General features: G+C 39.1%; 1 protein-coding gene across 1 annotated transcript in view; it reads left to right on the top strand.

Annotated features, from left to right (window-relative positions):
* The window catches only part of LOC123502104 (zwei Ig domain protein zig-8-like), a 360,559-nt gene that overhangs the window by 314,105 nt on the left and 30,725 nt on the right, over window positions 1–15,729 (top strand). The window contains exon 6 of the mRNA XM_045251318.1: window positions 2,729–2,909. Coding sequence (XP_045107253.1) covers window positions 2,729–2,909 — 181 coding nt within the window. The remainder of the gene's footprint in view (window positions 1–2,728; window positions 2,910–15,729) is intronic.

Here is a 15,729-nt window from a genome sequence, read left to right as displayed (position 1 = left end):
CTACCTCCCATTCACACGTTCACGCTCACACACCTACACACACACACACACACACACACACACACACACACACACACACACAGTAAGCCAACTTTAATATAAGAAAATGGCATCAAAACATTAAAATAAATAATCAGGGCACACAAACAAAGGATTAATGCAAAAAAAGTGTAAATACAAAAATCTATTTGATTAAAAAGACGTTTTAAATCAAGTGAAATAAAAAAAATCACTCCTGTCAAGAACCAACAAAACACAAAACCTGAGTGAAGATTTATAGAGCATGCGCTGATAATGAACAACATTCATTACACCCAAAGCGCGGACTGATTTATAAATGTATAGATAACATGCAAACTCCATCTATATCCACCCACACTCATTCACCTACACGCCTACCTACCTTTATGCATACATACATACAATTACGCTCCCATTTGGAAAGTCAATTATACATTTCATTACAGTATTGATAACGTCATTAATGGACGCCGCTACAATTGTTCAACAGCCGAGGCATACAAATGTACATAAAATTTCATGAATAATCAATGAAAACTTAAATTTGTTAATTCTAAGTCACGCCGAGAATTTTTTTTTAACTAACATTGAGATACATTCATGATCATTAACAGTCAACAGATAGTCAATAATCATTCAGCAACCACTACAACATTTAGAAATACGAGCCTTAAAAACTGATTCTATAGAAACTTAAATCTGTCGATTCTGAGTCACGCCGAAGAACTTTTACCTTACACTGAGATAAATTCATGATCTTTAACAGTCAACAGATAATCAATAATCACTCAGAAACCTCTACAACATTTAGAAATATAAGCCATAGAAACCCAAAATCTCTCAGCTATACACACTAATCACTGAACAACTCTTAAAGTCATTACAACTATAACCCTTTAATGAATTTCCCATAACTACTGAATAATTTCCAAAACTGACTGAAAGACCGTGAGCTTCTGTTGCATACTGGGAGTACATCAAGTCAGTTTTCTTAATCTTTCATGGCCACTTTTCCTCAGTCATGTATTTAAGTCATTTATCTTTCCTACACTACTCATTCACCTGCATGTCTCTCCTCCAGCCACGGTCTCGCTGCACAAGACTCCATTTGGCCAGTATTCTCAATCATTCATCTCTTTTGGGAAACTCTGAGCTCCTTGTTTGCTTCTACATTTCCTCCTTCCTCTGACTTAACTCTTCCAAGAGGGAGGTTTGAAGACACTCATCCTTCAATTCGCGATTTTTCTTCTCTTTTATCTCTCGTCAGGTACTCAGGTGGGCCTTCTTCATTTTTTTTTTTTTTTTGTTTTTCATTTGTCTTTGGTTAGTGGTCGAGCGTCACTTATTTATTGAGGGTTACCAAAATATTCATTACGGCACAAAGCGTTCATTCACAACCCTTGCCTGTCATTCAGCAGACATTCACTTTTATTGATGTGATATTTCTCTGCTGGCCTCACACCACAGCCAAACATTATTTACATGAGCCTCGGTGAAAATCATAATAAAAATAATATGATAATCTTTAAAACGCTTCTTAATATAATTCTGCTTACGGTTTCGGACTTTCCTCTGTTATGGAGCTGATATCAACAACTATATTGACCTTGATCAGAGAGCCTTTACGTACAAAATAAATAAACGAATAGATAACAAAAAATAAGAAAATACATATGAATATCCAAGAGATTAGCATTAAAAGTAAAATATCGTTGTTATTGGAAAAAAGGGAAAAAAAAAAATGTTCAGTTACACAAAGTAATGTAATTCTTCCTGTGATACATACGTCTATTAACACATTCAGTACCGTGACGCGTCTCCATATTCATTCTGCTTACTATTTGGTGATTTTATGCAACTTCTGAAACATATGTTGGGAATAGAATAGTAAAGGCTGTGGGCATTAATCTTCTGACCCCACAGACCCTTCCTAATGCAAATAAAATCGTCTAATCTTACCCCAAAATCAAGGTAAAGAATGCGTCTCAGTATTAAAAGGGGTTAAAATAATCCCAGTTTATACCACTTCTCTAATGACGTTCCTAATTCCTAAGCAGCCACTCTAAGCCGCTTTTCTCCATTGACGCACACGCAACCAACCTTTTATTTTAATCCTGAACATCACCTCTACGAATACATCACCGTGTGTCTCCCCAGTCCTGCGCACACCCCATCTGTCCCTCTCCCAAGCCTTGCCTACACCACTTACCACTCCAACCACTCTCCTACATCACTCTAGTTTACATCAACGTCTCTCACCGCTCCCTCGTTCCTTTCCCCAGCCTTGCCCTAGATCATTCACTATCCCTCTTCTCTGCCTATATCACCTTTCTGTGGGTCATATTCTTAAGACACTTATGCGCAGAACCTCACTACTTTCAGAATACTTTACTAGAAGGCACAAGGGTTTTTAAAGATGTTTATATTGTTCTAACGAGAGATTAACACTACTTCTGCATTACTGATAGGCGAAACACTCTTCAGAACCCAGTTGATCTATTCTGTGGCCTTTAAAAATAGTCCTGGTGAGAGAGCATTGAGTTTCTGAACAGTAATGGCCTGTCTCTCCATAGCCTTACTAATACCACCTCTCACCCTCTCATTCTCTTCCCTCTCTCTTTTTAGTTTTGAGCACATCACCTTTCCCCCACCCTCTCACTTCTCCCTAGCCATTCTCTCTTACCACGCCCCGTCTTTTCCCGCACAGAGGCAACCATTCAGATTTTGGACGAGCGCGGCGTGGAGCTGCGGGAGAAGTTTTACCGGGAAGGGTCAACGATTGAGCTGCAATGTCTGGTGGCTGACGTGCCTACCGCCACGGCCCTGCAGCTCGCCTGGTACCACCACCAGCATAGACTCAACTACGACGATCCCCGCGGCGGAGTCAGGTGAGTACGAAACGAGTGACGTTTGCGAGTTAGGTTGTGTAAATGTTTTGGGAACTGAATGATTGGTTGACTCGTCTCGTTGTTGCATGAAGGAATACACTACACGCAGTCGCGCACACACACGCACAGGCACACACACACACACACACACACACACACACACACACACACACACACACACACACACACACATTCTAAATAGATAAATAAATAGATATATTTATGGAGATAGAAGATAGGTATGTAAACAAAGAAAATGTTTAGGCCATACTTGTCTATCTTATTATATATTATCTATTTACACTGAGGACATGTCTAACGCAACGAAAGATAAGGTGAAGGAGTCTAATCAGGTTTCTTGTTTCATCTATTCACTTTACAGAAAAACATCGTGTGATTTTATACTTCGACGTGGATTGTAGATGATTTACACACACACACACACACACACACACACACACACACACACACACACACACACACACACACACACACACACACACACAACCTAAAATAACAATAAACTACCACTCACAACTACACTCCATGCATCACTCCCTACTGCACCAACCAGCACCACCACCACCACCACCACCACCCTATACAAACCAACCTTCACACACACACACACACACACACACACACACACACACACACACACACACACACACACACACACACACACAAACACAGCAATTCCTCAGCCGCGCCGTGTAATTCCGGAGGCAAACGAGCGTGCATACAAAACACACACACACACACACGAACACTCGGAAAGCTCTCACTAATCACTCTGGCGGAGAATTAAAAGGCAACTCAAGGTAAAGACTCATAATGAACACAGCGTACAGCAAAAGATGACTCATTATACACACACAAACACACACAAGGCAGTATAGAAACAATGAGAGTGTAGTATGCGCTGCTGGCGGAACACTGGAAGCTATGTATTCAAGGGAGTGTCTTTTTTTTTGTAATTTCCAGGGAGTATTAGTACAGAGGTAAAGGAAGAGGAGGAAGAGGAGGAAGAGGAGGAGTAGTAGGAAGGTTTGTGTCCTTTAAATGCGCAGGGAGTAATACATGTAATGGCTTGGGGAATTTAAACTGATCGTAATTTTTTGGGAGGGTAAATGTTTGGATTCTTGGGATGCCTGCAGTGTGTTTCTCTCTCTCTCTCTCTCTCTCTCTCTCTCTCTCTCTCTCTCTCTCTCTCTCTCTCTCTAGTAGTCATTTAAAACATTTTCTCATTCTTATCTGTTTTCTGATTTTTCGGAATTCTCTCTCTCTCTCTCTCTCTCTCTCTCTCTCTCTCTCTCTCTCTCTCTCTCTCTCTCTCTCTCTCTCTCTCTCTCTCGTTACTCACTTTTCTTTGATACTCGTTTTGCACACATTTTTCTCTCCCATTCCCCAATCACCCTTTGTTTCAGATCTCCTGCTCCATCCAGCTCGGAAAATATAAAGAGAAATATACGTCTTTTGCAGTATTTTGCCAGTATTTCACCGGCCTTCCTTCGCCAGTCAACACAATACAGATTCGGTGAGGGAAGCGCCGCGCCACGTCTCGCCTCGCCCCGTTTTCTGAAGATCGTTTTTATTAGCAAGCAGGATTTTAAAAGGCCACACGGATGATCAGCCGGGTTGTCTTGATGGTGTTTTTTTTTTTATTTCTCCCTCTCTTTTCTTTCTAGTGGTAGGGAGTAGCTATCGTTAACCCCTTCAGTACCAAGACGCGTTCTGATATTCGTTCTGCTTACTATTTGGCAATTTTATACATTTCCAGATATTTAAGTCGGGACTGAAATAGTGAAGACTCTGGCTATTAATCTTCTGACCTCCATAGACGCGTCCTATTGTATATAAAACTGTCCAATCAAACCCCAAAACTCAAGGTAAAAATGAGTCTCAGTACTAAAGTTTTTTTTTTTTTTTTTATACCATGTGGGCTTTTCACGGTAATTTCTGGGCTAAAGGGGAAACTTCTTGGGGTATCTCCTATCTCAAAGCCCACCCGCTAGGAAACCGTTGCCCCGAGTGAGGAAGACCAACCTACACCCGGACCGTGGACAGGATTCGAACCCGTGCGCTTGGAGACCCTTCAGACCCCAAAGCACGCATGGTTCCATTATACCACGGCGGTTAAGCTATTACAGCACACCACAGTAACTATACCCTGGAAAATTATTAGGTACACCACAGCACAGCACAGCATGAAAAATGATAACACTCTGGACAATCATTAGGCATAACGTTCTCGAAAACTATGTTACTTTCTAGAGCTCGTTAAATCATTATATTAGTATCGTGAAACCTTCTGTAAAAGCCAATAACTTCCACTGGGTACACTTGAAAGCTTTTACAGTTTCCATCAGAGGTCAATAAACTATCACTTGCATTAAAAAAAAACTTGAAAACACAAACAATCTCTCTTAGCATCCTGAACTATCACTGTCATTAAACACGTAAAAGTCCTAATGATCTTTATTGAAACTCATTAAAGTACAAATAAAATCATAAAAGCACATCTGAAAACTGATTTTTGGCGGGAATTTTACTAGAGCACGTTAAATTAGTCGACACGAGGCGCTGACTGGTTTGAGAATATACCTCATTTCTTCTCTCTCTCTCTCTCTCTCTCTCTCCTTCTCTCTCTTACAAACACACACACAAGATAAACAAATAAGTAAATAAATGAAAAAATAATAATGATAATATTAATTTTTGAAATATAAATAAATAATGAAATAAACAATAGATAAATAAAGAAAAATAAGAGCTGTGCGTGGTTGTGAGATATGGCGTGCAGTTATAAATGTAAATAGGTTTTTGCATTGAAGAATATAAGTTACAGGCGAGAACATCCAAATTTCCCTCCTTGTATATCAAAAGAAAATACTTATGAGTAATTATTTATCACCTTCCACTACTACCATCACTATTACTACTATTACTATTACTTCTGCTGCTGCTACTACTACTACTACTACTACTACTACTACTACTACTACTACTACTACTACTACTACCACTACCACTACTATCTACTACTACTACTACTACTACTACTACTACTACTACTACTACTACTACTACTACTACTACTACTACTCCTTCTTAGCAATGATTCTTTCCTTTTTCCTTGAAGCTTGACGCAAATGACCACGTGAGTCTAGCAATCACTGCATGTGCTGGCGAGTTATGTAAGGAAACCATCACCAAGTCCTCTCTCCTTCCTCGCCCCTCACTGCCTCCCCCGCATCGCTCCAGTCTTGCTCCAGTGTTCACTAAGGAAAACACGAACCTCAAGACAAAATCCAAGACCAGTGTTTGCTATGGTTTCTACGCCTCTCTTCCATTGACTAGAGACTTCAGGGAATTTCAACCTCTTCAGTAGTATGACGCGTTTTCATATTCATTCTGCTTACTATTTGGTGATTTTATACAGCTTCAGAAACTTAGGTGGGGATTATAACAGTGAAGACTCTGGCCATTAACCTTCTGACCTCCATAGAGAGAAATCGTCTAATCGTACCCCAAAACCTCATGGTAAAAAAACTTCCTAGTACTAAAAGAGTTAATACTTCTATTGATTACGTAACACAGGTGAAAAGAAAATACAAAAATTCAACTAATAGTCTACCAAGGCCAGTTTTGAAAGTAAGTACTCTTCATACACTCTTAACCCTCTCACTGCAACAAGACACTATTACCAGCACCAGAAGCAATGGGTGAAGTCTTTTTAAGGAAGAGAAGCGATGATAAAAGATTACATTTACCTATTTATTCTCAGTTCCAGAATAGACGTCTCAGAGTTCAAAAATAAAGGAAAAACGAGTCAAAGAGCATTAGTCGTGTTAAGAAGGTAATAAGATAAGATCACTTTAAGGAAAGATATGTAGAGTGATTAGTCATTAAGTGAAAATGTTAAATAGAAATAAATCAAGAAGTAAGCAAGAAAACATGCCTAAAAGTAATCATAAGTTAAGAAAAGACGTATCAGACAGCAGTGAAAGGGTTACGAAAGTAAGAATATGCAGTAAAAATGCATCAAAGTGATTAGCAATTAAGGGAAAGTGTTAAAAAGAAGTAAATCAAGAAGTAATCAAGAAAACATGCCTGAAAGTAATCGTAAGTTAAGAAAAGACGTGTTTGACAGACGCAAAAGGGTTAAAAATCAAGAATATAAACTAAAAATGCCTCAAAATAATTAGCAATTAAGGAAAATCGCCAAATATAAATAAATCAAGAATCAAACAAAAAAACATGCCTAAAAGTAAGCATAAATTAAGAAAAGACGTGTCGGACAGCAGTGAAAGGGTTAAAAAAGGTAAGAATATAGAGTAAAAATGCCTCCAAGTGATTAGTAATTAAGGGAAAGTGTTAAATAGAAGTAAATCAAGAAGCAAATAAGAAAACATGCCTGAAAGTAGTCAAGAGTTAAAAAGACGTGTCGGACAGCAGTGAAACGGTTAAAAAAGGTAAGAATATAGAGTAAAAATGCCTCAAAGTGATTAGTAATTAAGGGGAGGTGTGCCAAATAGCAGTGGGAGCCTGAAGCCTTCCAGAATACGAGGAAGAAGCATTTACGTGCATCACATTAACATTCGGTTCGTCTTGTGAGCGGCGCTGGCAAAAGGCTTAACACATTCACGGGTCTAATTGCTGCCTCATTACAGCGGCGGCACCACTCGGCTTAATGCAGAGTTAGTTCATGAAAATCAAGACTCACTTTATTTTTGCTCTTTTTATGTTTTACTTTTCCATAGCTTTTTTTTTTTTCTGGAACGGTAAACTAGCATTTTTTTATTTATGTTTTTATTTATTTTTATTTATCATTTTTATTCATTTATTTATTCATTTATTTTTTTTTTGCATTCCAGGTCGCCTCCTGCACGCACTGAAAGAAAAAAAATCATATGTCGTTGATCATAGCCCATTAATTTTCATGCAATAGATAATACGTATTGATCACCAAACTATGACACTTTTTTTTTTTAACATCGTGATCCGGAAAATGAAGGAACCAGAAGGGAGCTCAATTAACCTAACCCTCGAGTGTAAACGCTAATGTTACTTCAAGATCATCAGTCAAAGATCACTATATACTCATCTACACTCAACTCACTAGAAACTCTTCTTTTAATGTGTGTGTGTGTGTGTGTGTGTGTGTGTGTGTGTGTGTGTGTGTGTGTGTGTGTGTGTGTGTGTGTGTGTGTGTGTGTGTGTGTGTGTGTGTGTGTGTGTGTGTGCATGTGTGTGTGTGTGCGTGTGCATGTGTGTACGTTTGACCTTCTATAACTAAAGATTAAAAAGAATAAAAGCATTAAAAAAACAAGAATGACTCACTGGTGATTCAGTCTTGCCTCACTCGCTGCCTTCCAGCATCCATTGTGTTACTAAACTCTCCTGCGAGGATTCAGGTTAACTATTCTTGCATTTACGTGGAGAATACGATGCTTGTTTTCGCCTGCCCAGTTTACAGTGTCATAAAACCCCCGCTGAAGGTTTAATGCATTGAGCTCTAAAGTGTATTCCGGCTCTGGGAGAAGAAATACCAAGACATTAGCAAGAGAGTGACTACAACTATTAACTACAATCAAATGCAATCTATGAAACAATCGTCTAGTTAAGATTACCGTTACTGGAGCGTATTCTATATTTTAATTGTGTTGATGGCTTATCTAGAATATTCCTATCAGACTGTACTGGAAATTAATTAAGTTTTCAAAGAAGTTTTGTTAATGCTGGTGAGTCTAACATGACATCTGCCTTATTAACATGAAAACGATCCATGGAAGTTTAGCACATCTACAGTCCTTACCACAGCCCAAAGCGTTTCAGAATTCCCTTACGTTGTCTTACTTCGTCTGTCAACAGTCTCTACTGGAAGTTATTGAGTCCTCCAAGGGCGTCCATGGTGTTACTGATAGTGCTGATGACTCCACAACATTAGTGTGAAAAAAGGGAACACGGCATATCATCTCTATTGCCATTAAATATAGTCATGAATAAAATAGCATGTATTTACATTATATACAAAAACAAAAAATATATGAATTGTAAACATGACTTATTCATTTCACTGATGATGACAGTGTGATACAGACCTGATTTGAACAACATTACCATTAATGATAACGAACACTTTCAATGCTACTCGTCACACCTTTCCTTTCTCTAACATCTCAAAGACTCCTTCTTGTTCACATCCACCACCAAACACTAAACGAAGGAGCAATCTTAAAATCTATTTCTTTTTGTGTTCCTTCTTCTACGTGCCTATTAAAAATTCATATATTGATCATAGTGCTGTGAATTGTTACTACACTGAAATAGTAATCAGCACAAGCACTATAAAGTATTCAAAACTCTATTATTTGATGGCATTTCTCAGCAACACACCCTTAACCTCAACTCCTGGACTGTATAATGCAGCTGCCAAAAGGTTTCTGCTATTCAACTCTTCATTTTCTGTCTATGGCATCTTTCATAGCAATTAACACATCATGACGTCTAATGATAAGATGTGGGATTTCATTAACCTACATTAAGTTCTTGTGAAAAAGATATAGCAGAATGAGAGAGAGAGAGAGAGAGAGAGAGAGAGAGAGAGAGAGAGAGAGAGAGAGAGAGAGAGAGAGAGAGAGAGAGAGAGAGAGAGAGAGAGAGAGAGAGAGAGAGAGAGAGAGAGAGAGAGAGAGAGAGACCAATCCTTACGTCCCTCAAAACACTGCTCAGATTCAGTACACATACTCGTAATCGACATTCACTACCGCTCAAAAATATATGGAAGCGCAGAAGAGTGAATGAGGCACAGAAACAGAGAGGGACGGAGCGTGTCAGTGAGGGCAAAGAGACAGATGACAGAGGGATCAACACAGAACCAAAGGAATGTGAGGAGTATAAAAAAAATACACGGAAAACAAAGACGAAATGTGACAGTGAGGACAGAAGGAAGAGACAAATGAAGGATGAATAAAGTAACACAGGAATACAGGAAAAAAAAAATTATGAAGCAGCAAGATCTAGACGTAACAGTTGGTTCAGGAGAGGAAGTTCCATCAGACCATTTTAAAAGCCTGAAGGGAACTCACAGCAGTCAACAGGTTACGACACTATCTCTTAACGCTGCCTCGTCTTCCTAATGCTGATCCATTGCATAATCCCATACGAGCTTCAGGCAAAGTTTATTTTATCTTCTTACCCAGAGGAGCCTTAAAACTTTCTGAAAAACTCTCTCTCTCTCTCTCTCTCTCTCTCTCTCTCTCTCTCTCTCTCTCTCTCTCTCTCTCTCTCTCTCTCTCTCTCTCTCTCTCTCTCTCTCTCTCTCTCTCTCTCTCTCTCGAGCCTTCCACTATGCCTCTACCTTTTTCTAGCACTTAATGTAGAGCAAATAAAGTAGAAAGACTAGACAGTTGAGATTTGTGGGGCTCCTGGTAAAACTTTGGAAAAAAACGCGTCTTGTTAGGAAGGCTGGAATGTTGAACAGTAAGATTAAAGCAAAGAATAATGTACATGGAGGGCTTAACAGAAGATATTCCACGTACATTAACCACTTCTGTACCATGACGTGTTTTCATATTCGTTCTGCTTGCTATTTCATGATTCTATACAGCTTCAGACACTTACGAGGGGATAAAAATACTGAGGACTGTGGCCATTAATCTTCTGACCTCCATAGACCCTTCCTAATGTAATAGAATTGTCTAATCATACCCAAAACTTAAGGTAAAAATGCATCCCAGTACTGGAAGGCATAAGAGGCTGCGGACAGACAGAGGTACTGGCTTCATGGTTCCCCACGACTAACAAGACACAGCGCCTCGGTAAGGAAAAGGCTCAGCAGCACAAACGAACTGTCTAGGAAGGGAGGCAAGGGAGTGCTCCAGTTTTGTCGAGGTAAGTGGCTGACCAAGGGAACAAAAATACGGGAAAAAATTCAGCTTAACTATTTGCCACTTAGGAAATACAAATAGATAAATAAGAGGTCCATATCGAAAGACTGGTCAAGGAAATGAAAAAAGGATCGGAAAGGAAAAATAGACACAAACTGATAAAAAATAGATAAAAAAAACTCCTACAGAAAGAGAAGACTTCCATATCGAATAAAGGCTGGCCAAAGATACAAAAAAACGAATCGGAAGGGAAAAAATAGACACGTAAATTGATAAGAAATATATAAAAAAAAAACAAAGAAAAAAAAAGACTTCCAGTAAACTCTTCTATATTTTCCATTTATCACTTAGAAAAAAAAAAGACACATCAAGGAATAAAAAGGTCTATGTGGAGAGAAGGCTGGCCAAGGAAAATAAAACAACTTGGATTAGAGGACGAAAATAGACAAAATGATAGAATAAAAGATAAAAGACGTTAGAAAGAAAAAAAAATACCCTAAATAAACCATCCTATCATTTCTATTTGCCAGGCAGAAAAAAAATACACAAAAATAAATGAACAAATAAATAAATAAGCACTTTTACTCTATGTCGAAAGAACACTGGCCAAGGATATAAAAAACCGAATCGGAGGAGATAAAAAAAATAGAAAAAAAATAAAAGACCTAGAAATACGAGACCTCCAACAAGCCCTCCTATCTCTTGCACCAGCAGTAGATGCAGAATGACACCGGGCAGCCATGGAGAGACTGATTTTTGAGTCGAGTGTTGAGACAAGAGCACAAACACAAGAGGAGAAAAAGTACACTCGTTTATCGCTGCCAGAATAAAAAAGCCTCGTGTCAGAGGAAGGCTGGCCGAAGACACATATGTTGGGAGGCACAGGGAGGAGAGAGAGAGAGAGGGTGAGGAAGTGGAAAGACAGCGTAAAAGAAATAGTAAAAGGCGGCTCACCATGACTACACAATAAAAGAAAGCTATAGAAAGTGGGCCATAGGTGGAAAATAAAGGGGGGGGAAACGTCTTTCAATTAATACCTTCAGAAGTTGTGTGAAAGGAGAATGAGAAAGGAGACGGAGAAAGGAGACTATAGGAGACTGAGAAAGGAGAATCAAAAAGAAGAATGAAAAGGGAAAATGAGAAAGGAGAATGAGAATGGAGAATGAAGAAGGAGAATGAAGAAGGAAAATGAAGGAGACTGAGAAAGAAGAATGAGAATGGAGAATGAAGAAGGAGAATGAAGAAGGAGACTAAGAAAAAAGACAGAGATACACAATAAACCAATTACGACTCATTTTGTTGTAGTCTCCCATTCAATGTCCGGTGAAAGAAAACGGGCTGGATAAGAACAAGAATTTTACCAGGGAAGGGAAAATAATGAGTGACCACTAAGGGAGGGAAAAAAAAAACACTTCACTTACTAATATTTTTCATTGAAGAGGATATCAAGACATGGATAACAAAACGACAGCAAAGACAATTAAAAAAAAAAAAAAATCATCAGAGAATTCAAGTCCTTATAGGCAGTTATTTAAAAGGATATCCTATAAATACAATGTCTTGAAAGCTTCAGTTGGTGTTTTAAAGAGGCGATTTACATATAGACAACTTAGACGAAAAAAAAAAATGATGAAAAAATAGCAAAACCGAGAATTTTAACCCCAAGAGAAGTTATCAAAAGGAATATCGAGAATTACGTGCCGTCTTAAAAGAAAACCTATCTTTTGAAAGAACGCAGACGATATATGGTAAGAAATACAGAAATAATTAGAAAGAAGAAGAAATACGAGTGGAGTTATCTAAACATTGTCTTGAAACCTTCCTCTTGCAAAAGCATAGGTGATAGACTGTGAGAGAGAGAGAGAGAGAGAGAGAGAGAGAGAGAGAGAGAGAGAGAGAGAGAGAGAGAGAGAGAGAGAGAGAGAAAGTCAAATTACTCCAAAAACAAAAACAAGGACGTTAGATTACCGGTTAAAAAATTATCAATAAACAATAGAAGAAAAATTCGATAGGGAGAGAATTTGTTATCCTTCTCAGGTCTATTTGGGGAGCGGGGTGAAGAAACAGTGAGACGCTAACAAGACGATATTGACAAGGGATCACAGCGGCGCGACACGTCCCCATCAAGAGAAATGCTGCCCGTTTGGTGTTCATCGATCTGTATGTCTCTCTGTCTGTCTGTGTTCCCCCTTCTTCAGTCCTCCACATTTCTGTCTGTCTATCTCACTGTTGCATAGGTTCAGTTTTCTATTATTTTTTTGCTATCTATGGTTCCGTCTGTCTATCTGTCTGTCTATTTCTGTCTGTTGCATAGGTTCAGTTTTCTAGTCTTTCGTTCTCTCTGTTTTTTGTCTGTCTGTCTGTCTGTCTATTGCATCCACTATCTCTCTCTCTCTCTCTCTCTGTTTCTTTCTATCTCTGTCTGTCTGTCTGTCTGTCTCTTTGTCTTGTATAAGTTCAGGTTTCTATCTTTCTTTGCTCTCTATGGTTCTGTCTTTCTCTTTCTGTCTGTCTATCTGTCTGTTGCATCTTCGCTCTCTCTCTCTGTTTCCGTCTCTCTCCCTGTCTGTCTGAGTATCTGTTGTATAAATTCAGTCTTCTATCTCAATTGCTGTTTCTGTTTCTGTCTATCTCTATATACCTGTCTGTCTATCTGTCTCTCTGTTGCAAAGGTTCAGTCTTCTATTCTCTCCTCCCTTTCTCTGTTTCTGTCTGTCTCTGTCTGTCTTTTTCTCTGTCTATTTCATTTGCGTGTGCTCTAAGTACAATCTCTCTCTCTCTCTCTCTCTCTCTCTCTCTCTCTCTCTCTCTCTCTCTCTCTCTGTGTGTGTGTGTGTGTGTGTGTGTGTGTGTCTTCAAATTCACTCTATCTTTTTTGTCTGTCCGTCCATCTCTGTGTGTGTGTGTGTGTGTGTGTGTGTGTGTGTGTGTGTGTGTGTGTGTGTGTGTGTGTGTGTGTGTGTTTCTCTGTCGGTCTTCCCAGCTCCTGCTCACCACTGGACACCTCACGCTCCTCATATGTCAATAGGTATGCTCCACGCTCTTCTGTTTGTAAAATGCTTTCATAACAAGATTAGCATTATTTTCTCTTCCTTTTTTTTTACTTGTCGTTTTTTTTTTTTCTCGTCTCATTCTCTCTCCTCGTGTTTTTCTTATTTTGCTTTTCTTCATTTTTCGTCTCTTCTCTGTACTTTTTTTTTCGTTCTTCATTATCTTCATTTTCTTTTTCTCTTATTTATTTTCTTTTTTTTCTTCTATGCTTATTCCTCCTCCTCCTCTTCTTCCGTTTCCTCTTTTACCTCCTCTTCTTCCTCCTTCTTGCTCATGCTCTTGTTCTTCTTGTTCTTCTTGTTCTTGTTTTTTCTTGTTGTTGTTGTTGTTGTTGTTGTTGTTGTTGTTGTTGTTGTTGTTGTTGTTGTTGTTGTTGTTGTTGTTGTTGTTGTTGTTCCTCCTCCTCCTCCTCCTCCTCCTCCTGTACTGCCCTGTCTCTCTTATCTGTAGCCAGTTAGAAGTAGTTACCAAACAGCCTCGAGAGGACCAAGAGGTCTGCTGCTGTTTGGCTTTCCTTTGTATTTCTTTGTATTCCTCCTCCTCCTCCTCCTCCTCCTCCTCCTCCTCCTCCTCCTCCTCCTCCTCCTCCTCCTCCTCCTCCTCCTCCTCCTCCTCCTCCTCCTCCTCCTCCCCCTCTTCTTCCACGTATATACCTCAAAGTGCAGTTCTTCCTCCTTTGTTGAATTTCAAAACATGACGCCTTGTTTTCCCATTTCATTCTTTTCCTCCGCTTTTCACTTCACTTTCTTCTATCCTTTGCTATCTGGGAGCAGCACTCTCCCTCTCTCTCTCTCTCTCTCTCTCTCTCTCTCTCTCTCTCTCTCTCTCTCTCAACAAAGGTATTTTTTCGACACTAAAAATAGCTTAATAAGAATTCTGGCCTTAGTAATAATAGATAGATAGATAGATAGATAGATAGATAGATAGATAGATAGATAGATAGATAGATAGATAGATAGATAGATAAATAGATAAATAAATAGATTCATAGATAGATAGGTAGATAGATAGAGAGGTAAATGGATAAACAGGTAGACAGAAGGATAGATAGATATATAGATAGATGCAGATAGATAGACAGGCAGACACAGACACAGATAGACAAGTGATTAATAGATAAATTGGTAGATGATAGATAGATTAATAAGTGAATGACGTAAGTTAAGTGAATTGAAGTGAGGTGAGGTGAGGTGAGATGAGGTGAGGTGAGATGAGGTGAGTTTAGGATAGGTTGCGTCAGGTTAGGTTTGGGTAAGTTAGGCTAGGCTAGGTAAGGTATGGTGAGGAGAAGTGAGGTGAGGTTAGATAAGGTTAGGTTAGGTTAGGTTAGGTTAGGCTATGTGAGGTGAGGTAAGGTAAGGTGAGGTGAGATAAGGTTGGGTTAGGTTAGGTTGGGTTAGGTTAGGTTAGGTCAGGTTAGGTTAGGTTAGGTTAGGTTGGGTTGGGTTGGGTTGGGTTGGGTTGGGTTGGGTTGGGTTGGGTTAGGTTAGGTTAGGTTAGGTTAGGTTAGGTTAGGTTAGGTCAGGTTATTAGGTTGGGTTGGGTTGGGTTGGGTTGGGTTGGGTTGGGTTAGGTTAGGTTAGGTTAGGTTAGGTTAGGCTGGGTTAAGTTAGGTTAGGAAGGAAAAGATGAAGACAACAGGTGTTTGCGTGATGTTTCTAATTTTCCTGAGGAGCAGCAGTAAACGTTCCTTAGTGCAAGCTTTCACATCAAACATCAGCTTTTTCCTCCTGTTGTTAGCGTCTGTTATTTCTTCTCGCTGGTTCTTGCAGATCTACAGTAACCCGCTTTCAGAACATTTAATCCTTTAGCTAACCCTCTAGTTACCATTTGGTACATCTTTTTTTTTAATTACCAATCATTCTAAGGGATCTTTA

The sequence above is a fragment of the Portunus trituberculatus genome, chromosome 10 (assembly GCF_017591435.1).
Source record: "Portunus trituberculatus isolate SZX2019 chromosome 10, ASM1759143v1, whole genome shotgun sequence".
NCBI lineage: Eukaryota > Metazoa > Arthropoda > Malacostraca > Decapoda > Portunidae > Portunus > Portunus trituberculatus.
Note: the sequence above shows the minus strand (reverse complement) of the source record. Positions and strands in the feature narration are given on the sequence as shown.